Here is a 23,887-nt window from a genome sequence, read left to right as displayed (position 1 = left end):
TGTATTTTCTGCGAAAGACTCGACTCAGTTTGATTGCTCTGGAAATGGAAAGAAAAAAGAAGAAGGAAAACAGAAATCGAATTTCGGATGTGTTTTGGTTCAAAATTTCAATCTCGTTTTTATCTGAATCGTTTTCTCGGCAACCAAACATGTTCTAAAACGCCTTTTCCGCTTCCTGTTGTGTTTTAGAAACAAGTAAACCATTAAAAGATGGTTTATGAGCATTTTCTCAGCAACCAAACAAAATTTCAGTATCGTTTTATGTTGTGTTGGAAACACTAACCTAGACAGTTATATCCCCTGTATGTAGACATTTTCGTTCATTTTCTTGGCAACCAAACGGCCATTAAACTTCCTTTTTTTGTCCAGAGATGGGGTATGACAACGATGGGGGAGGAGAGGGAATCAAGCGGAGAGGTTGCACATTCTCAAAAGGCGATTTTCTCCCCGAAGAATCGTTCCAAAGCTGGGCCAACTACGGGAAGGCTCTGAAGCAAACTCCGGCGAGGCTGATGGACCGAGTCTTGACTCGGTCACTCGACTCGGCCGAGTTGGAAGTGACGGCTCGGAGCAATAACGAGATGAAGAGGACTCTTACTTGGTGGGACCTCATCTGGTTCGGCGTGGGTGCTGTGGTCGGCGCCGGAATCTACGTCCTCACCGGACTTGAGGCCAAAACCGTTGCTGGACCTGCCGTCGTCTTGTCCTACGTGGTCTCCGGCGTCTCCGCCTTGCTTTCTGTTTTCTGTTACACTGAGTTCGCCGTGGAGATCCCTGTTGCAGGTTTGCTATCTCACTTCTCACCTTTTTAATTTTTTTTTAACATGAATTTTAAAAAATAAAATAAAAATTAAGGTGTTATGAAAATCGTCAAAAAAAACACAAAAAAAAAATATTGCCTAACGTTTGGAAAAATTGAGAAGCAAGCTTATTTTTCCAATTTTTTAATTTATTTTTAAATATGATGTACCATCTATACTATTTATTTAAGGAAAAATGTTTGGGAGCACTAATTAGTGCTCCCACTAATGAGGTGCCAGTGGATCTCGCCATTAATGATGTGATGTTTTGGTTTTGGAGTTGTATTTTTTTTTATTTTTTTAATGCATTAGTGCTATTAGTGGTGATGTTTTTAGTGGGATGAATCATTGTTGTTATTTAAGTGAGGTCCAATTTTTGTTTCCGGAAGCTTTTGTCATCTGTAATTAGATAATAAAAATAAATAAATAAATAAATACATCCACATCGTCCCACACCCACGTTCTCAAGAGGAAGGATCCTCCCTTTCATCTCTCTCCTTCATTTCCTCTTTGCAGGGCTTTCGGGTTCACTTTGAGACTCAATTTTGATAATCCAAATCGTTCATATTTTAACATTTATTCATTATATCATACCTGTAAAAAATCAAGTTGATTGGATATCAGAAAGTATGTATTCAGAAAATTGCGACTACAAACTATTTTTTAATAAACAGTTTTCCGAACACATACTTTCTAATATCCGATCAATTTGATTTTTCATAAGTATGATATATTGAATAAATCTTAAAATGTGAACGGTTCAGAGTATCAAAATTAGACCTCAAAATGAGTCCGAAAGCCTTACAAAGGAGAGGGATGAAGGGAAGGATCCCAATTCCGTTCTCAACCAACCCAATTCTAAACTTTTCAAACACATTTTCATCTCTGACACATTCAAGACTATTGTTTTTCACAAATTAAAAAAAAAGACACGGCTTGCTCTTTGAAAAGTTGGTAAAAAAACTCAACTTTCAGCTTTTTATTAATTTTAAGTTACATCGTCTCTCACCTAATTTATTTATAAAAAAATAAAATAAATTAAAAAAATTTAAAAATTAATTTTTTTATCAATTTCTCAAAACATATTTCTCTGTGATTCAAACACATTTTCATCTCTGATATATTTAAGACTATTATTTTTCATAAAAAAAAAAGAAAGACACGATGGTAAGTAATTTAAGAATCATTAATTTTTATATTTTCATTAGTTGAAATTTTTGTTTTTTTTGTTTTTCATATATATTCTGTAGATTGTTTAAGAATTTTAAATCTTTTATTTTCCAAATCAAATCAAAATCAAATTTAAATCAAATTTAATTCAATTTGATAGTTAGAATGGTTTCTGGTGTTGTGTGGTGGCATGTGTGAGAGAGGGAGAGGGAGAGGGAGAGAGAGAGAGGGGAGGTTGTTGTACAACAGAGAATGGTTACTGGATTGTTGTGTACCAGTTTGATTTTCTAACAATATTTTTAGAATTTATTTTTTAAAAATTAATATAAAAAGACTATTTTAAAACTATTTTTGTTCTCTCAAGAATAACGGTAGAGAAAATGTAAATAAGACTACTGTTTCTCTTTGATGGTAAATGATTTAAGTATCATTAATTTTTATATTTTTATTGATTGAAAATTTTATTTATTTATTTTCATATATATTCTTTAAATTGTTTAAGAGTCTTGAATTTTTTATATTCTCAGTCGTAGAAGTTTTTGTTCTATTTTGTTGATCGTGTTGATTGAAAAAATAACAAATAAAACTAAATAAAAAAATAAAAAAATGTAGACGTTATAATGTGAATTTTAAACTCATATTTTTATGAATTTTTTTCCATAGAAACTGCCATATAAAAATCTACATGTTTATAATGTGATTTTTTTTAAAAAAAAAAGTTTTATTGATGGAAAACATGTAGACATTATAATGCGAATTTTTTCAATTTTTCATTTTATTTTTTTTTATGGATGAACCAATTCTCTCTCTTAAAGTCTTTATTTGTTATTTGGGTTCTATATATTTTTTTTTATATATCAATTGTGATGAATTAATTCTTCACTATTTTTCTCAGTTCTTTGTCTCAATTTTTTTGACTGAAACTTTTTCTTTCTCAATTTCTTTTTATTTTATTTATTTGTATTTTTTTATTATGAGATATATATAGATTATTTATTGTATTTTTTATTATAAAATATCAATTGTGATGAATCAATTCTCCACTATTTTTTCCATTTCTTTCTCTCAATTCTTTTTTGACTGATTTTTTTTTCTCTTTCTCAATTTCTTTTTTATTTATTACATTTTTAATTATGATATATCAATTTTGATTGACCAATTTCTTTTTTTGGCTAAAACTTTTTCTCCAATTTTCTCTCAATAAGAAGTTATATTACAAGATAAGGAATTTTAAAATATTAACAACAGAAAACATATAGGATAGCTATAAGATTATGCGCGAGTAACAGATAATTTTCAATTTATTTATTATATCAAATAAGGTTCAATTTATTTGTTTATTTTTTATACTTATTGATTAACAGACTATTTGTAGATAATAAGAAGGTTTCAACAAATATTAAAATTGAAAAAATAATAATTTAAGATAGCTTGAAAAATTATGTATGAGTATAGTTTTAAATTTGATTAAGCAAATAAAAAATAAATTTATAGATAACAAGGAGGACACCAAAAGTTATTAAAATTAAAAATAGATATTTAATTTTTTTTCGTGATCTTTCTTTCCTGTTCTCTCTCAATTTCTTTTTATTTTCTTTATTCTTTTCATTTTTCTTTTTTTCATGATATATAATAAAGTTATGAAAATTAAAAATAGATATTTAATTTTTTTCATGATGTTTCTCATAATTTTATGAATTCATAATGTATATATATATTTTTTTGGTGGAAAAAATTAGGAAATATTGTATTGAGAAAGAAGAAAAAAAAATTATTTTTTTTAAAAATGTGTAAAAAAAATAAGAAGTAATATAATTTAAATAACTCAATAAATTAATAAAATGAATTTTTTTTAATTGTGAAAATAGGTCTCAACGCCATTGGGAATAATTTTTTGTCACACTTCAAGCAGTGCGCTAGCATTCAGTAAGGGTATCAGGCGACCGCATATGCCTGTTTTTTTGTTTTTAGATAGTTCCATCACGTCATTAAGTGCTGGAATATTCTAAATAAGTGTACTTTTTAATTTTTTATGAAATATAAGTTGGGTATGGATTAGATTTGAAGTGATATGACAGAGAGGTGATATGACTTAAATAAGATGATGTGACTTAAATATGATAGTAATTTTTTAACCTTTTGACTTTTTTAGAAGATGACAAACAAACCCTTAGTTACCAAAAAAATTCAAAGTCACAATCGTAATCAAATGACATTGAATTATATATATTTTTTTCTTTAATATGATTTATTGTCACTGTTGTTAGCTATCCAATTTAAGAATTTAAGAATAAGGGGAAATTCTAATATTCATTCATTCAAAAAGGACGTATTATATACAACATTAATTATAATTAATTTTTTTATAGTTATGATATTATTTTAATTATATTTCATGTTGTGTTTAATTATGATAATTTTTTTTAGTTATGATTCAGAAAATTAAAATTATGTCATTTTTATTTTTTATTAGAAAGTACGTATAGTGCACACCCATTGAATTGAAAGGTATACTTCATAGTGTTTCCCAAGAATCTATTCTCTATGTGGGAGATTCACTTTTCTTAAGTTGTCATCTCAACATGAGAGAAGTTTGGACTTAATAAGCCCATTTGTTTGGACATAGTAAGCCTATTTTGAAATTGATTTTTGGTGTTTCAAACCGTTCCCTTTTAGGATTCATTGAATAAAAATAAAAATGATTAGATATTGGTAGCGATATGTTTGAATTATATTTGTTTTAAAAAAAATAGACGATAAGTATAATTTCAAGAATAGCTATCTACTTTTTATAATACAAATTTAATTCAAATATATAACTATCGATATCTTATCATTTTAATTTTTTACATGAATTATTTACTTAAAGAGTCTTAAAATATGAACGGTTCAGATTACCGAAATTGATTCCAAAAATAGATCTACCAAACCTAAACGTTTTCTAAAGTTGAGATGACCAATGTAAAAGAAGCCCAATCCGAGAGAATATTGTATAAGGCTTATTTTAGTGTCTATTTTTATAATTGGATCCATTAGAATAAATGTATTAGTGTAATTACATTACATTTGTTGCGAAGTATACTGTCAATCTTTTAGAGAATAGATCAGACAAAGTTATTTAACTATTATTATCAAATTAGTTTACTTTTTTCATAAATCATCTACACATAAATACTGAAAAAAAAATATATATATTATCATCAAAGTGTGATAGATAAGCCCATCTACACATAAATACTGAAAAAAATAAATATTATCATCAAACTGTGATAGATAAGCCCATAAAATGTCCAATATCTTATTCGAACTACACAGAAGTTAAACTTCGCATTTATATCATGCTTCGCATAAAAAAAATAAATTATAATTAATAATAATTCTGGATAATATGAAAAATTAACTAAAACTATACTATGAAAATAAAATGTAACATATAGATTTAAAATTAACATGTTATTAGTTATATGCATAAGAAAAATGTTTCGAACCATTAATTCAACACCACTAATGATGTGGCACTATGTAGATCCCATCACTGATGTGATAGTTTGGCCTTTGAATTTTTTTTCCTTACACTATCACTTCATTAGAAGTGGTATTAGTGCTCCCATTTTAGAGTACTGAATCATTTTTCTATGCATAATAAATTTTGTTCACATATTTAAAATTTATAAAAGTTTAAATAACTTCTTTTTGAGTATATAATAGTACTAGCAAACACTTACCATATATGGAATGGAACAACACTGCTCCACCAAGCGTCTGTGATTTTGGTACACGTTTTTTTATTTTTTATGTACGTCTCTTTTTCATCTATAAATATTGTTCAAAAAAATAAAAGTAGGTGTTGTTTGGTAACACTTACGTTTTCAATTTTCTATTTATATTTACAAAAATTTTAAAAACTCAAATAAAAACTTGTTTGGTAAAATTTTTGATTTATAAATCAGTGGTCTCAGTTTATAAATTTGGCCAAAAAATGAAAACACAAAAAATGTGTTTTCATTTTGAGTTTTCAGTTTTTTTTTTTTTTACCACCCAACACTAGTCACCACCCACCTCCCACTACCACCTGCCACCACCACTCACCACCCACCTCCCACCACCACCCACCACCCGCCACCACTACCCACCAGCCACCCACCAGCCACCAGCCACTAGCCACCACAACCCACCCCTCGCCGCCACCACCACCACCACCACCACCACCCGCCACCCACCTGCCATCCACCCGCCACCACCCGCCACCACCCACCACCCGCCGCTACCATCCACCGCCTGCCACCACCACCTGCCATTTACTTGCCACCACCACTTACCACCCACCAGCCACCACCATCCACCACCAGCCACCCACCACCACCAGCCACCTGCCACCGACCCGCCACCACTGCCCACTGCCCACCACCCACCACCCACCACACACTCGCTACCCACCTGCCACCACCACCACCACCACCCATTCGCTACAACCTACCACCCGCCATCGTCACCCACCCACCAACTACCACCACCACCACCACCATCATCACCCACCACCCACCTGCCACCACATCCCACAACCCACCACCACCACTACCACCACCCACTCGCTACCATCTACCACCTGCCACCGTCACTCACCCACCCACCACCACCACCACTCGCCATCTACCCGCCACCAACCACCACCACCCGCCATCCGCCATCCGCCACCCACTTGCCACCACCACCACCACCACCCACTCGCTACCACCTACCACCCACCACTGTCACCTACCCACCCACCAACCACCACCACCACCACCTGCCACCACCCGCCACCACCATCACCCACTCGCTACCACCCACCACCCGCCACCGTTACCCACCCACCTACCATCACCACCCACCACCCACCCGCCACCACCCGCCACCCACCACGACCCGTCATCCGCCACCCACCTGCCACCACCACCACCCGCCACCACCACCACCACCACCCACTCGCTACCACCCACCACTCGCCACCATCACCCACCCACCCGCCACCACCACCCGCTACCACCGCCCACCCTCCACCACCCACCATCCGCCACCCACCACCACCCACTCGCTACCATCCGCCACCCGCCACCGTCACCCACCCACCACCACCACCCACTACCAGCTACCCACCACCCACCGTCACCACTTGCCACCACCGTCTTCCGCCGCCACTTGCCACCACTTGCCATTTCTCACTCTTTTTTATATTTTTAAATTTTTTTAAACATTTTGTTAATTACCAAACGCGTTTATAGTTTATGTTTTTCTAAAAATAAACAAAAAATAAACAAAAACCAGTTTATAAAATTTTTGTAAATATAAACTGAAAACGTAAACGTTACCAAACACACCCTTAAAGATTGTGAATTTTTTATTTTTTGTGTTTTGTTATAATTTTTTTTCTTTTATGTTATTTTTCGTAAAACTAAATAAGTATACTTATTTGAGTCATATCACTTTTCTACTTTTTTATATATCAAAAACAAATTAATATTTAATTAGTATACATTAATTTGTATTTGAGAGAAGAAAAATTGAGTATAGAGCTAAATAAGTGCACTTATTTGAATCACATTACCTCTCTATTTTTTTATAAATCAAAAATAAAATAACGTCCAATTAGTACACATTAATATAAGTTTAGAGGGAAAAGGTTGAATATATACCTAATTTTTGACATAATACACAAATTGATGTTCCAAGATTATCAGACTAAGTCTTAATCATTGAACCAATGATCACCCCTCTACTTTTTATACACCATTGCATAAAAAAATCAAATTTCGTAAAATCTTTCACCAGCTATAGCCAAATGCAGGCATTGAAGTATAATCTCTGAAAATTTCTTTTTACAGGTGGTTCATTCGCCTACGTAAGAGTAGAACTCGGCGACTTCGTAGCCTTCATAGCAGCCGGTAACATCCTCCTCGAATACGTGATCAGTGGCGCCGCCGTAGCCCGTTCATGGACCTCATACTTCGCCACCCTCTGCAATCAAAAACCCGAAAACTTCCGCATCCACGCCCACGGCCTCGCCAAAGGCTACAACGAGCTCGACCCCATCGCCATTGGCGTCCTCATCGCCATCTGCATCATCGCTGTCGTCAGCACCAAAACCTCTTCTCGCCTCAACTACTTTGTTTCCATCGTCCACATCATTGTCATTGTCTTTATCATCATTGCCGGTCTCATCAAAGCTGATACGAAGAATTATGTTGATTTTGCGCCTTTCGGTCCTCGCGGGGTGTTTCAAGCTTCAGCAGTGTTGTTTTTTGCTTATATTGGGTTTGGTGCTGTGTCGACGATGGCGGAGGAGACGAAGAAGCCGGCAAGGGATATTCCAATTGGGCTTGTGGGATCGATGGTGATTACTACCATTGTGTATTGCTTGTTGGCTGTTACTCTTTGCCTTATGCAACCGTATGCCTCGATTGATGCTAATGCTCCGTTTTCCGTGGCGTTCCAAGCTATTGGGTGGGATTGGGCTAAATATATCGTTGCCGCCGGTGCACTCAAAGGTACTTTTTTTAATTTTTATTTAAATTTTAACTCTGATAATGCAGTCTGTTCTGGGTGGATGGGTCGGGCTGGTCCAAGCTCTTCAAGTTCCGGTCCGGGGTGATGATTTCGTCAAATGACCTGCAAGCAAGTCCAAAGGGGAACAGGGCAGTCCCCTAGTGAACCCTCCGGCGAGAGAATCAGTAGAGAAGAAAAATGTAGAGAGGGAGAGAGAGAGATAGAAAGCTTAACCTTCCTCTTGTCTTCTATTCTTGCTTATATCCTTTGGTAATCATTTCACTGTCCCTTGTGACGTGCCCCCTTCCGCTGAAAGCCTGTGCCGTAGCTTACCTTGTTCAGGGTGAGGGGGCTCTGTTCCGACGGGGAGGTGTTGTCGTAATAAATGCTGTGATGGGCTGCATTAATGGTGATGTGTTGTGGCAATAACTCTGCAGATCTTTGTCTGCTGATGTGACCTGTGTTCTACCTGCCATGTGTCCGAATGCCATTGGCCCTCCATGTCCAGATGGCTTCCAGCTGTCGGGGTGGTTTGTTGTGGGCCGTAGGCCTTGTGGGCCTATCTATGTCAGTAGTTCCCCATTTCCGAGTGTAGTTTTAGCCCAACGAAGGGAATAGTAATAAGGAAGAGAAGTGCGAACCGAGTGGAGAGGCCGACCGGTAGCTGTGCCGACCGCAAGGGTGACCGAGCGGGAGAAGCTGACCGTGAGGGTGGCCGAGTGAGAGGGGCTGACCGTGAGGGTGGCCGAGCGGGAGGGATCGACCGTGAGGCGTGCCGACCGCGAGGGTGGCCGAGCAGGAGGGGTCGATTGTGAGGCGTGCCGACCACGAGGGTAGCCGAGCGGGAGTGGTTGACCGTGAGGCGTGCCGACCGCGAGGGTGGCCGAGCGGGAGGGGTCGACCGCTAGGCGTGCCAACCGCGAGAGTGGCAGAGCGGGAAGGGGTCGGCCGCCAGGCGTGCCGACCAAGACGGCGCGGAGCTCAAAAAGAGAGGGGGGGTGGTGCTATGTGATGATGTGAAATGGAAAGGACAGGGTAAAGGGAGGGGACAGTGTATCGTGGCCATACACGTGGTAATATCGTGGGGGAAGTGAAGCGTTGGAGCAAAAATGAAACGATAGGTCACGAGGGGGGTTTTGAAAAGGCGGTTTTGGCGGTTGATTTGAAAGGTTTTGAAACGGGCGAAAATTAATGTGGATTCATGGAATACGGGTAAACCGTGGGTTTTGGGTATAATTCGGTTCACCTACCTTTGTACAAAAACTCAAAATATCCAAGTGTTAATTCCTTCATTGCATATGACAGACCTTTGCAGCATTTGCCCAACTTCCTTGCTCCTGCGTCAGAAGTGATTCGTAAGCAAATCCTAGAAATGGCACAAGAAGAAGTGGGGGATGTGAGGGTGGATCCTCTGGGAGACGATGATGCAGAGGAGCTAGCGGTGCGATACAGGACGGAGGCACGAATGGTGCGGGTGGGGAAATTGGTAGGACAATCGCAAACGATGGTAGTGGCGCCAAGGCCAATAAGCCAGGTAAGGCCGGAGCAGTGGCACACTAAGGTGGACAAATCCACACTCACTGCGGCGGACTTGGAGGCTATCAGGGAACGATACCAGATTCTGGCGGAGGTGGAGCTATTGCTGCCAACATCAAGGGAAAGGCCGTCTGATGCTAGGCCAGGGGAGTTTTCCCTGTACGAGGAGGCGCTAAAAGGTGGGCTGAGGTTGCCACTGCCCCAAGTGGTGGTTGACGTGTTGAATCGCCTGGAGGTAGCGCCGGGGCAATTGATGCCCAATGCATGGAAGATTCTGCTGGCCTGTGCGAGTGCGTGGCCCAAGGCGAATGGAGGGGAGGCCATGACGGTAGACGAGTTCTTTTCGTGTTACAAGGCGTAGGGACAACCCTACAGGCGGTGATGGGAAGGGGATTGGTGGCGGGGCTGCCGACATCGATCAAGGGGTGGCGGCTACGGTGGTTCTACGTGTCTGCTAATGGGGTAGTGGGGGTGCGCACCATCTGGAAGGTGCCAACTAAGTCGATGGAGTCGAGACTGGGGGCAATGGCTGAAGAGAGGGTGAAAAGAGTGAAGGAGTGGAGAGAGAGAGAGAAGGCCAAATAGGACGAGCTTGTTCAGCCGTCTGCATTGTTTGAGGCAGGGCTGGGACCGCAGCCGAATGGTGGGGACCTCGACCGAGTAGAATTGGAGGCGAGAAGAAAAGCTCAGGAAGTAGAGGATCAGGCCGTTCTGGCCAAGGCCACGAAGTTGAAGGAAGCGCGAGGGGACCGACCACCTCAACCGATCGCGCAGGAGAGGATCTGACCACGCCCAAGGCCATTGGGGGAAAAGACTTAAGCAGTTTTGAGCTGCGGCCGCCCCCCGTAGACCCTGTAAAAGAACAGGCCAGAAAAGAGGGGGAGGCTCTGAAAAAGAAGAAGAAGAAGAGGAGTGCCCCAGAGGATGCCGCAGATGAGTCTGGGGCCAAGAGGGCTAAGGTGGCCCCAACTGAAGTGGAGGTACCTGTGGCCAAGGATGCCCCAGAGGCGGTGGAGGTCATCCCAACAGTGGAGGTTGTGGAGATTCCTCCAACAGTGCAAGTAGAGGCTGGGCTGACTGAGGCGGTCCAGAAGGGGCCTGCCCCCCAGAAAGGAGGGGTTCGTCTGGCCACGGCAATCTATCATGTGCGCGCGGTAGTTGGAAGGTTGGAGGGAGAAGAAGGCCCAGCCAGGGCGGGGGCAGACCGCTTGGTGAAGATTGTGGAGGAGACAGCTCTGCGCGCGGCATCAAGATATAATGAGGCTGACCTGCTGAGGGGGTTATGCTCCGCCCAAATGGAGGTAACTACCTTGGCAGGGGCCCTTCTTAGGAAGGCAGGGGCTGCCAAGTTAAGGGCTGAAGAGGCTAAGGCCCAGTTGGCCAAATTGAAGAAGGACAGTGCCGACTGGAAGACTGCCTATGCTGAACTGCAAGCAGTCAAGTTGGAGCTGGAGGATACACACCGTAAGGTCGTGTCGCTCGAGTTCCAACTGGCTGGCGAACAGAAGAAGGTGGAGGAGTCTGAAAGGGCCTGCGCCGTTGCGATCGAGCGGCATGAAGAGGCCATGAGCAGCAACGAAGAGCTGGTCAGGCAAAAAGATGAGGCAGATGCCAGAATTGAAGAGCTGTTGAAGGGGTTGGAGAATGAGCGCGTCAAGGCGGAGGAGGAGAAGGGGAGGCTGATGAGGGAATGGGAAACAGAGAAGGCGAAAGCGATGGCGGAGCTGGAGAGTCTGAAGAAGGGGGTGGAAGAGGAGAGGGCGGCGGCGGCTGCTGAAAGGGGGGCCCTACAAAGAGAGCTGGACGAAGAGAGGGCGAAGGCGGCTTCTGAGAGGGCGGCCTACCCTGATCTGTGCGTCGCAGCAGTGGAGCAATATAAAGGGTCCCCCGAATTTCAGATGGCGGTAGACGCCGCTGTCGCCAGGAGTCTGGCTGGGCAAGAGTCTGGGGGGGCGGGCCCATCAAGGAAGACTACTGGAGGTAGGACAGAGGCAGAGGTGATTGAAAGCTTCCAGCAGTCAGACTTCTACAAGCATGAAATGGCCGAGTTCTGGGACAACAGTTGGAAGATGTTCAAGTGCAGAGCTGAAGAGCTGTTCCCACACTTGGACCTGAGTAGTGTAACGATAGGTGAAGATGATGTGGCCCAGACCCCCCTGGACGAGGGCATTGAAGAAGAAGAGCTGGCATCCAGCGAGGAGGAATAACCAAGAAGAAGAAGAGCTGGGCATGCTCTGTGTTTGTATTTTTTTTTTTTGATGAACTGGTGTACACATTGTAAATGAATGAATGAATGAATGAAGAATTTTGTTGTAATGAACTTGTGTACAAATGTTATTTCGTTTATGTTGTCAGTGGACTGTGTGAAATGAATGAAGTCTTGTGAAATGACTGTGTGAAATGAAATGGCCTGTATTGTCTGAAATGAATGAAGTCTTGTTATAAAAACTGGTCATAAACATGATGCAATAAAAATTTCGTGCAAAGTTAAGTTTGAAGTTCCTCCCTGCATAGTGAGATTGGAGTTGTATGAAAATTGAAAAATTGGATTAGGAAATTGTAGAATCATAATATTCAAGTGGGGTTAGTACTTCTAGTTCAATGAGTACGGATGAAGAATCCACGGATGAGGACAAAGGGTAGATTGCAAATTGTAACTAAACAGTTAAGTGTAAACTTGTAGAGGGGAGATTGGAGAAACAAACCGGGTGGGTTAGTAGATAATCTGATTAGTAAATGAAAATATGTGAGAACATGTTTAGAATTTAACTAGGTAAAAACGTAGTCCTGGAATTGTGAATAAGCTTCAAAATGTGACTAAGTGTTAAAAATGTGGTCTTGCTTGGCTTTGAAGTGCTCAGTCTGGCTGAGGCTTTGAGTGTTCGGTCTGGGCGAGCCTTTGAGCCGCTCAGTCTGGCTGAGGCATTGATTGCTCGGTCTGGCCGAGGCTTGGAAGTGCTCAGTCTGGCTGAGGCTTGGAAGTGCTCAGTTTGGCTGAGGCTTTGAGTGCTCGGTCTGGCCGAGGCTTTGAAGTGCTCAGTCTGGCTGAGGCTTGGAAGTGCTCAGTCTAGCTGAGGCTTTGAGTGCTCGGTCTGGCCGATAGGGCTGAGCAAGAAATCCATGAAATCCGTAATCCGATCCAGTCCAGTCCAATCCGATAGGTTTGGATTGGTTTTTTGAATCCGCGGTCCGGTTCCGGATTGAAGAATTAAAAATCCGTAGTCCACGGATTGGTTCCGGATTGAACCCCACGGTTCCGGATTGGAACCGATCCGGACCGTATACAAATAGTCTATATTTTTATTATACATCCTCCCCAATAGTATCTTCTCTTATTCTATATAAAATCTAAACTCAAACCTAAAACCGTATAATATCTTATTTTATTACTTTTGTTTGTATTTTCTTATGGTTGTTTAAATTCAAGAATAATATGTCACTATTATAGAAAAACATGTTGCTATTATGGAACTGATATATCGCTATGTTTATATTTTTATGAAATTAAAGTGTTATATATATATATTTGTTATTTAATTATGTGAATCCGTGGTCCTAAACCGATCCAATCCGTATTTAAATGGATTGGTTCGGATTGGTTCCATGATTTAAACGGATTGGATTGGTTCCAATTTTTCAGGAACCGTAAATAACGGATTGGTCCTGGTTTTACCCCAATCCGGTCCAATCCGGACCATGCTCACCCCTACTGGCCGAGGCTTTGAGTGCTCGGTCTGGCCGAGGCTTTGAAGTGCTCAGTTTGGCTGAGGCTTTGGAAGTGTTCAGTCTGGCTGAGGCTTTGAGTGTTCGGTCTGGCCGAGGCTTGGAAGTGCTCAGTCTGGCTGAGGCTTTGAGTGCTCGGTCTGGCCGAGGCTTTGAAGTGCTCAGTCTGGCAGAGGCTTGGAAGTGCTCAGTCTGGCTGAGGCTTTGAGTGCTCGGTCTGGCCGAGGCTTTGAGTGCTCGGTCTGGCCGAGGCTTTGTGCTGCAAGGGAAAATGTCATGGGAGCGGCATACAGACAATTGAATTATGAAAGCTGAGAACTTCATTCGGAATTTTGCATTATGTATTAAAGAGGGAAATACAACAATGTTGACAATATAAAAGTATGAACTCATTGATAGTAACGCTTCAAATGTTCCGCATTCCAGGGGTGGGGGAGGTCGCGGCCTGCCATGTCTTGAAGTCGGTAAGTGCCTGGTCGGGGTCAGGCTTTCACTACGTAGGGTCCCTTCCATTTGGCTGCCAGTTTGCCCTCGGTTGGGTTCTTTGTGGCAAGAGTTGCCTCTCTTAAGACAAGGTCCCCCACGGAGAACTCTCGTGGTCGAACCCTGCGGTTGTAGTGTGTTCTCATTTTCTGCTGGTACGAAGCCAATCTGACAGCAGCAGTCTCTCGGAGCTCTTCGACGAGGTCCAGGTTTGCTCGATTGAGCTCGTCGGTTGAGGCCAGATCCGGATGTAAAACCCGGGGGGTGGGAAGACCGACTTCGGCCGGAATAACCGCCTCAGCGCCATATGTTAAGCGAAAAGGGGTTTCCCCAGTAGGAGTGCGAGCAGTGGTTCGGTAAGCCCAGAGCACGTTTGGTAGTTTCTCAGCCCAAAGGCCTTTAGCAGCTTCGAGCTTAGTTTTGATGATTTTCAGAAGGGAACGGTTGGTGATCTCAACTTGGCTGTTTGCTTGGGGGTGACCGAGGGAAGAGAAGCATGGTTGAATCTGGAGATCTGCACAAAATTTTCTGTACTTCGCGTTATCGAATTGTTTGCCATTGTCGGAGATGATGGCTGGAGGGATGCCAAGTCGGCAAATGATCGATTGCCAGATAAACTTGGTGGTGTTCCGCTCGGTGATTGTGGTAAGGGGTTCAGCCTCAACCCACTTGGTGAAGTAATCAATGGCGACAATCGCGAACTTGGTCTAGCCTCGACCGGTGGAAAGTGGACCAACCAAGTCGATCCCCCACTTGGCAAACGGATAAGGGCTGTGGAGTGTGATTAACTCTGTAGGAGGAGCATGGGGGATGTTGGCGAAGCGTTGACATTTATCGCATTTGAGCACGAAGTCGGTCGCATCCTGATTAAGAGTTGGCCAAAAATACCCAGTACGGAGTATCTTGTGGGCAAGGGACCTGCCACCTGAATGATTACCACAAATTCCCTCATGGATCTCCTGCATTACATAAGTTGCTTGAGCTGGATTGAGGCATCGTAGATATGGCTGGGAGAAACCGCGCTTGTATAATACACCGTCGATAATGATGTAATTGGATGCTCGAGATCGGACTTTGGCTGACTGCTGTTGGTCATCTGGGAGTGTCCCTGTGGTCAAGAATAGGAGAATATCGGATGCTCAAGGGATGGGTTCGTTTTGGATGAACTGTACAGCTTGTAGGTCGGGTGAAATGGCTGGGTGGTGTAGATATTCGAGGCGGACATCGTGGCTGAGATTAGGATGGTCAGCAGAGGCCAACTGAGCCATCTTTTCTGCTTTGGAGTTTTCCGCCCGAGGAATGTGCCTGATGTGGAAGGTAGTGAAGAGGCGAGTAAGGGGGAGTGCCATGTCCCTGTAAGCTCGCATTGTGTCTTCCTTGGCATCGAAGTCCCCCGTCATCTGACCGACGACGAGCTGGGAGTTGCTGAATACTCGGAGGTGGCTGACCCCAATGTCCTTGGCAAGATGAAGACCTGCTATCAATGCCTCATACTCGGCCTCGTAATTGCTTGCTTCAAACAAGAAACGGAGGGCACATTTGAAGTAGCTGCCCTCGGGGGAGGTGAGGATGAGGCCGGCACCACTTCCTTCTCGTCCAGACGAACCGTCGACATTGAGAGTCCAAGAATGAGGATCTTCTGGCTTTGTTGGAGTTGGTGGGAGCGGAGGGGTAGTGGTCGGGGTCGGATTGGTGAACTCCAGGATGAAGTCAACTACAGCCTGTCCCTTGATTGCTGTCCAAGGACGGTAGGAGATGTCGAACTGGCTGAGTTCTACTGACCACTGCTTCAGTCTACCTGAGAGTTCTGGTTGCTGCATGACCGTTTTCAGGGGCTGATCGGTGAGGACCACTATGGAGTGGGCTTGGAAGTATGGGCGGAGACATCTGGAGGCAATGACCAAGGCCAGGGACAGTTTTTCTAGTAAGGGGTAGTTCTGCTCCGCTCCCTTGAGAGCCCGACTGATGTAATAGATCGGCCGTTGGATTGAGCAATCTTCTCCGAGGAGAGCTGCACTGACTGCGGTGCTCGATACTGCTAAGTAGAGGAAGAGGGGCTCGCCCCTGATTGCTTGGTAAAGAAGGGGAGGATTGGCCATGCATTGTTTTAACTATTGGAAAGCCTCTTCGGATTCGGCTGTCCATTCAAAAGTCTGCCGAAGAACTTTGAAGAAAGGTAGGCACTTATCTGTTGCGCGGGAAATGAAGTGGTTGAGGGCTTCCACTCGGCCGGTGAGTCTTTGAACTTCTTTGACCGTCCTAGGCGACTGCATCTCAACCAAGGCCTTAATCTTCTCAGGGTTGGCTTCAATGCCGCGCTGACTGACCACAAAACCCAAAAATTTTCCAGATCCTACGCCGAAAGCGCACTTCTCTGGGTTGAGCTTCATCTGGTACTTGCGCAAGGTGGCGAAGGTTTCTCGTAAGTCAGTGAGGTGATCGGAGGAGTATTTGCTTTTGACTAGCATGTCGTCGACGTAGACTTCCATATTTCGGCCTATTTGGTGATAGAAGACAGCATTAACCAGCCGTTGATAGGTGGCCCGGCATTCTTCAACCCGAACGGCATTACACAATAGTGGTAGGTACCTCGGTCAGTAATGAATGATGTGTGTTCCCGGTCGGATGTGTGCATCAGGATTTGGTTGTACCCAGAGAAGGCGTTCATGAAGTTGAGCATTTGATGACCGGCCGTGGCGTCGACCAGTAGATCTATGCAGGGAAGGGGGTAGCTGTCTTTGGGGCAAGCTCGGTTCAGGTTAGAGTAATCGACACAGAGTCGCCATTTGCCATTGTGTTTGCGGACGAGGACCACATTGGACAACCACCTAGGGTAGTCCACATTTTTGATGAATTGGGCCTCGAGGAGCTTGTCAACTTCTGCGGCTATAAGAGTGTTGCGCTCCGGATGGAAAATGCGTTGCTTTTGGCGGTGGGGTCGAAAGTGGGGTTCGATGCTGAGGCGGTGGGTTATGAAGGAGGGGTCGATCCTGGCATGTCAGAATGGGTCCAGGCGAATACATATCTGTGCTCGGTTAGGAGAGCAGTAAGGTCGGCCTTGGCTTGGGAAGGTAATTGGCTGCCAATTTTGGCGGTTTTGAGTGGGTTGGTGGGATCAATGTTAACTTCAACAAGTTCCTCTACGGGTTCACCTCTAACCAGCTCGTCCTCGTCTCGGACGTCAAGCCCTTCGATGATCATGGCCTCTTTTAGCTTGACTTCTTTGAGTGAGGCGACATAACACTCCCTGGCCACGGTCTGTTCTCCTCGGACAGTTCCGATACTGAGATCGGTAGGAAATTTGATGGCAAGATGGTATGTGGATGTGATGGCTTGGAAGGCGTTTAGGGCTGTGCAGCCAAGGATGATGTTGTAAACAGAGGGGCAGTCGACCACAAGAAAGGTGAGTAACTTAGTGGTCCGCCGCGGGTGTTCGCCAATGGTGATAGGTAGATCGATGGAGCCGATGGAGGTCACACGGTCGCCGGTGAAGCCGACCAGAGGGGTTTGGAGAGGAGACAAGCTTTCTTCTCCAATCTTGAGTTGGCGGAAGCAATTGAGAAAGATGATGTCTGAAGAGCTGCCGTTGTCTATGAGGACTCGTCTGGCCTTGTAGTTGGAGAGGATGGCGGAAATGACAAGGGGGTCATCATGCAGGTAACGGATTCCGGCACAGTCGGTGTCGGTGAAGGTGATGGGTTCGATCCATTGTTTTGACTGTTTGGGAGGTCGGTCCATCGTCGCCACTGCTTTGTCTGAGCCTTGCCTGATTTTTCTGAGCTCTGCCTTCTGAGCCGAGCGGGATGGTCCCCCGCAAGCGAGGCCGCCTGAAATGACTCTGATTTCTCTGACTGGTGGAGGGGGATTGCCTGGGGGCTGAGGCTGTGGTGGTGGGCGATCGTGGCCTTGGTTAGGTGGGGCTTGATTGCGGGGTGGTGTGTGTCGGCGATTGTTCCTGGGAAGGTCGGTTCTTTGCTTCTGTGGAGGGCGGGTGTCTGTGAATCGGCTGAGGCGGCCCTGGCGTATGAAGGTCTCGATCTGATCTTTGAGGTTAATACACTCGTCGGTGGTATGGCCATGGTCTTGGTGGAAACGGCAGTATTTGGACTGATCTTTCCGAGTGGAAGGGTTTCGTGAAGGTAGGGGCCACTTGAGGGGGTAGTCCCGCTGGATCTGATTGAGGACGTGTTCTATGGGAGAGTTGAGTGGTGTGTACCGCTCGAACCGACCGGGTGGTCGGGTCGAAGCCGACCGGTCTGCTCGGTGCGGTCGGTCATTATAGTGGGGTGTTTGGCTATTATACTGGGCGGTCCTGGGTTCTGAGTCTTTCCTCTTGTCTCTAGGGGTCGGATTTTTAAGGGTTGGCTCTCGCCGAGCAGCCAGGGAATCTTTAGCATTCATGTATTTCTGGGCTTTGGATAATAGGGCTGCCATGGTGGTTGAAGGGTTTTTGGAGAGGGAGAAAAGAAAGTCGGACGACCGCAGGCCAGCCATGAAAGCCGTAAGGATGACCTTGTCGTCATTCTCTGCTACTTGAAGGGCTTCGGTGTTGAAGCGGGTGACAAAGCTGCGGAGCGACTCCCCCTCGGTCTGACGAATGTTAAGGAGTTGGGTGGCTGGGCGTCTCTGACGCTGGGCTCCAATAAAATGGCTCAGGAAAGAGTCACTGAGGTGTTGAAAGGTGGAGACGGAGTCCGCCGGTAACTGGCTAAACCACAACCGAGCTGATCCCTTCAATGTCACTGGAAAAGCTCGGCACATGATCTCGTCAGGGAAAGCATGGAGGATCATGAGGGTGCGGTATGTTTCCAGATGGTCGACTGGGTCCGTCGTGCCATCAAAGGAGTTAATGGTAGGCATCTTGAACTTGGCGGGCAATGGTTTGTCGTGGATGGAGGCAACAAAAGGCAAGTTGGCGGTGACTGAGGGCTTGTGCTGAATGTTCTGCATGACCCCTTGTAGTTGGAGTTTCATAGCTCGGAGTTCAGCGTCCCAGAGGGGAATGTTGTCGCCATGGTCGGTCAATGGAGGCTGGACACTGCTGGCTTCCCCCTCAGGAGCCAGTGCTATGACTGACGGCTGTGGAGGTGGAGGCGGTAGGCTTATATGTGGAGGAGGAGGGGCTTGTAAACCTTCTGGGTTGAGCGAAGGGGGTTGTGGAGCAGTGTGGCCTGGGGTTCTTTCTTGGTTGGGTGGGATATCTGGAGGTGGAACGGGGAGGTTTCTTTGGAGTAAGGCACTGATCAGGGCCTGATTTTGCTCGGCCATGCGGTTAATGCTGTTAGTGAGTTCGATGATGTATTGTGGTGGGTTGTTTGGATGGGAAGGGTCTGTTTGATGATCGGCGGCATTGTGGTGAGAAGCCATGGACCTAGTCGTGACCATACACCTGGACGGGTGAGAGAAAAAGGTAACGGTGAGAAAGGAGGGCTCCGGCGATAGTGAACACAACTAGCGCACGAATAAACCACAAAGTTCCCACAGACGGCGCCAACTGATAATGCAGCCCGTTCCGGGTGGATGGGTCGGGCTGGTCCAAGCTCTTCAAGTTCCGGTCCAGGGTGATGATTTCGTCAAATGACTTGCAAGCAAGTCCAAAGGGGAACGGGGCAGTCCCCCCGTGAACCCTCCGGCAAGAGAATCAGTAGAGAAGAAAAATGTAGAGAGAGAGAGAGAGAGAGAGAGATAGAAAGCTTAACCTTCCTCTTGTCTTCTATTCTTGCTTATATCCTTTGGTAATCATTTCACTGTCCCTTGTGACATGCCCCCTTCCGCCGAAAGCCTGTGCCGTAGCTTACCTTGTTCAGGGTGAGGGGGCTCTGTTCCGACAGGGAGGTGTTGTCGTAATAAATGCTGTGATGGGCTGCATTAATGGTGATATGTTGTGGCAATAACTCTGCAAATCTTTGTCTGCTGATGTGACCGGTGTTCCACCTGCCATGTGTCCGAATGCCGTTGGCCCTCCATGTCCAGATGGCTTCCAGCTGTCGGGGTGGTTTGCTGTGGGCCGTAGGCCTTGTGGGCCTATCCATGTCAAACTCTTATAATTAATAGGGTTAATTACATTTAGATTATATAAATTAGTAGTAAATATCATTTTGTATTCCATTAACCTTTTTCTTTTCGCTTTTTAAATCCTTATTTATAGTTGAGGAATAAAAATGAACAAGTCTATAAATTGGGGATAAACTAATATTTGTGTCTCGGTGAAATTAACCTAATAAAATTGCACAAATGAATTAAATTTAGAAAATGACTTGCAAATAAAAAGTTACATAGAGCATGTGTTAATCGCAGTTACTGTTGTTTTTTTTTTATTGAAAATGAATAAACTTGAAGAAGCCGTAGCATTCTCTATTGAAAAATTGTCCACAAATTAAACTTTAAAAACATAGAACAGTGGGATTGAAAATGATTAATTACACTTTGCTCCTCAGCTTGAATGCCATCTTGGATTCTTTAACTATTAAAATTGTTTCATTTTCTCCTTTTGAAAAGTGGTTACTGTGACCATTGTTTTTGAAAGCTGAGGCAGTTCTAACATTTGAAGAACAAATTCATATTCAATAGTTGAAATAAGGTAGTCTAGATAAACACGTAACAACTATTTTAATATTGTTGTTCTTTTCAAATGAAATATAATATCTCTATAATAAAACTCAATTTGCTCATAGTATTATTTTGCTTCTAGTATTTTTTGTCCAAAGAATATGAATTAGTGACGAATGGTAATTGCCAAAGAAAACAATATAAAATTTTTGAAAAAAGATTAATTGAAGGGAAAATTGATGGAGTAGTAACGAATTAGAATTATATATAACATTGATTGTTGAAATTGTTTTTAATAATTTTGCTAATTTTGACAGGTATGACATCAGTGTTGCTGGTCGGAGCTGTGGGTCAGGCTCGCTATCTGACCCACATAGCTCGAACCCACATGATGCCACCATGGTTTGCCGTAGTGGATGCCAAAACCGGCACACCCGTAAACGCCACAGTAAGCATGCTGGTCGCCACAGCATTTATCGCCTTCTTCACCGACCTCGGCATCATCTCAAACCTCCTCTCAATCTCCACCCTCTTCATCCTCACGCTAGTCGCCCTCGCCCTCCTTGTCCGCCGCTACTACGTGGCTGGTGTCACTACACCAGCCGATCGCATCAAGCTTATCGTCTGCCTCCTCCTCATCCTCGCCTCTTCGATCGCCACTTCAGTTTACTGGGCACTCTCCCAAAAGGGTTGGATTGGGTACTGCATTACAGGTCCCATTTGGGTTTTGGCTACAATTGGGCTCAGGGTTTTTGTTCCCATGGCAAGGCAAGCCAAGCTTTGGGGAGTCCCATTGGTGCCATGGTTGCCTTCTGCATCCATCGCGATCAATATATTTCTTCTTGGGTCGATTGACAAGGACTCGTTTATCAGGTTTGCGGTCTGGACTGTTTTTTTGTTGGCGTATTATTTCTTGTTTGGATTGCATGCTTCGTATGATACGGCGAAGAAGTATGAAGGGGGGGATTGGAGGAAGGTTGAGGAGGGCAACAAGGATGGTGGGGTTGTGGATGATCAAAGTTCTGAAGCAATTCGTCCTGTTAGTAGCTTACAAATGGTAGAATAGTTTGTTTGGGAGTTTCATGTATTGAATGTTATATGCAAAGCAAAAGTGGGAGTTTGATGTATTGAATGTTATGTGAAAAGCAAAAGTGTTTTCTATGTTTTAATCATTTTGTATTTTATATTTTTTTGAAAGTATCTAGTTTTTATATGCATGGTGGGAAAGTTTTGTTCCATTAATAATTGAAAGAGTTTCCATGGTTTGGGACTGGTTTTCTCAATGCAATTTTGTTAATTTTTTTTTTCTTTTTATTTGTAGTGAATTTTAAATGTTGTTTGGGATCTCCCAAATTTTAGCGACCTCTTTTTAAAATTTTTATTGTTAGTGATTTTTTTTTTAAATTATGACATTTTAAAAAAATTTTGATTTGTCATTGTGTAGATAAATCTAAAAAGTAAAAAAATTACACATATTTTATAAAAAATGAGAAGGCTAAAATAAGTTTAAAAAAAATTCACTGTTTCTTACTTATTTTTGTTTTTAATGAATTTTTATAGATTTAAAAAAAAATAATAATTTGATTCGGCAAGTGTAATTTAAAAACCTAATCAACGCTTAGATATCCTTCTAAGTGTGATTTCTATGTTATGTATGGCCGTGCCTAAGGGCATATCGGTTGAAGTAGATTCTTCTTTTTGATCAATCAAAACTCCTTCCCAAACTGTACAAGCTTCTTCCAAAGCGTACGACTTTCTAGATGTAGATGATGATATCTTATCTATACAAATGGATTATACATATATATATATATCATATAATGAAGTACCCCATGAGGGGTATATAGGAATCCAAATTTGTCGAATCGCTCATGTTATGATCTTCTACATCCTAGGCCTTCCCATTCCGTCATTTGGCTTATGTTCTTCATGTAGCATTCAAATTGAATTTACAAAAAAAAAAAAAAAGAAAAAAGGAAAAAAAAAATCACCAAAAAAAGCAAATCTCAATTTACGTTCTCACCAAATCTTACAAAAATAGTAATGTCAGGGATTTTAAATATTTTATCAAATGAGTGTGGGATCCACATGATATGAGTTCTACATCCAAGTAAGTCATTTAGTAAAATATTTTGGACCCCTAACATTTTTCTTACAAAAACAAAAAATAAGCTCTCACCATATGTAGAATTATATTATGGGTTGGACTTGGGGTTGCTTGGTTGAGCTCAGAATTGGACACTGGCCCACAGGTTGACCCAACCCAATCTTTTTTTTTCAGAGTTTGGGATTAGTATTTTGGGTCATTGAGCCGAGTAGGGTTAATTTTTTAAACACATTCAATTTTCCGGTTAGATTGGGAATTTTTGGTTTTCGGCCTAGCCCAGCATGCTAATAAAATATTTATTTACTTTTAAATATATTTTTTTATAAACTATTTATATATTGTTTAGTGCATATTCCATATAAACTATTTGCTAGTAGAACAACTAGGGGTATGAAAAAACAATCAGCGGAATCGGTAAATAGATTCAATTCGGTCTAAATCACCGATTTAATCTAATTTTTATTGGCTTCTATTTTAGTTCTAATTTTAAAATGGTTAAATCATTTAAATCGGTCTAGTTCTTGATTTTAAGACTTTGGTTACAGCTTCAACTAGACTAGCATATTTATTTATTATTTTTTATATGTAAAAATTAAAATATAAAAAGTATCTTATAAGATATGAACACTAACTTTCATTGTGAAATTGTAAACTCTAATCAAATTGACTAACTTAATTATTGTTAGTTTGTTTATTAACATAAAATATATATCATATTTATTGTAATATAAAATTTGTAAAATAGAATCGAACTAAGTCGGTTTTTATAATTTGGTTATGATCCGATTCCACAATTAATTTTTTATAACAAAAATAAGCTGATAATTTAAATTGAAAATAAATAAAAAAAATTAAAGTTGATAAAATTAAAATCTGAAAGCTTATTTTGTTATAAGAGTTCAAGTTGATAATTCAATCACTTTCATTTCACTTTTATCACCTAAACAATCATCATCTTTTTATTTCATTTCTAAACTTTGAATTTCGTCTATGTAGT

General features: G+C 42.6%; 1 protein-coding gene across 1 annotated transcript; it reads left to right on the top strand.

Moving 5' to 3' along the window:
* Positions 1-257: 257 nt before the first annotated feature.
* On the top strand, positions 258-21,955 carry LOC114287382 (cationic amino acid transporter 1-like). Its single transcript, XM_082886297.1, has 3 exons — positions 258-783; positions 7,832-8,494; positions 21,101-21,955. Exons 1-3 carry the CDS (start codon positions 372-374, stop codon positions 21,847-21,849), a joined length of 1,824 nt encoding a protein of 607 aa, XP_082742423.1. The 5' UTR covers positions 258-371; the 3' UTR covers positions 21,850-21,955.
* The last annotated feature ends 1,932 nt before the right edge of the window (positions 21,956-23,887 follow it).

This window comes from Camellia sinensis, chromosome 9 (genome assembly GCF_055761805.1).
Source record: "Camellia sinensis isolate YWXY chromosome 9, ASM5576180v1, whole genome shotgun sequence".
Taxonomy (NCBI): domain Eukaryota; kingdom Viridiplantae; phylum Streptophyta; class Magnoliopsida; order Ericales; family Theaceae; genus Camellia; species Camellia sinensis.
This window is presented reverse-complemented; position numbering and strand designations above follow the sequence as displayed.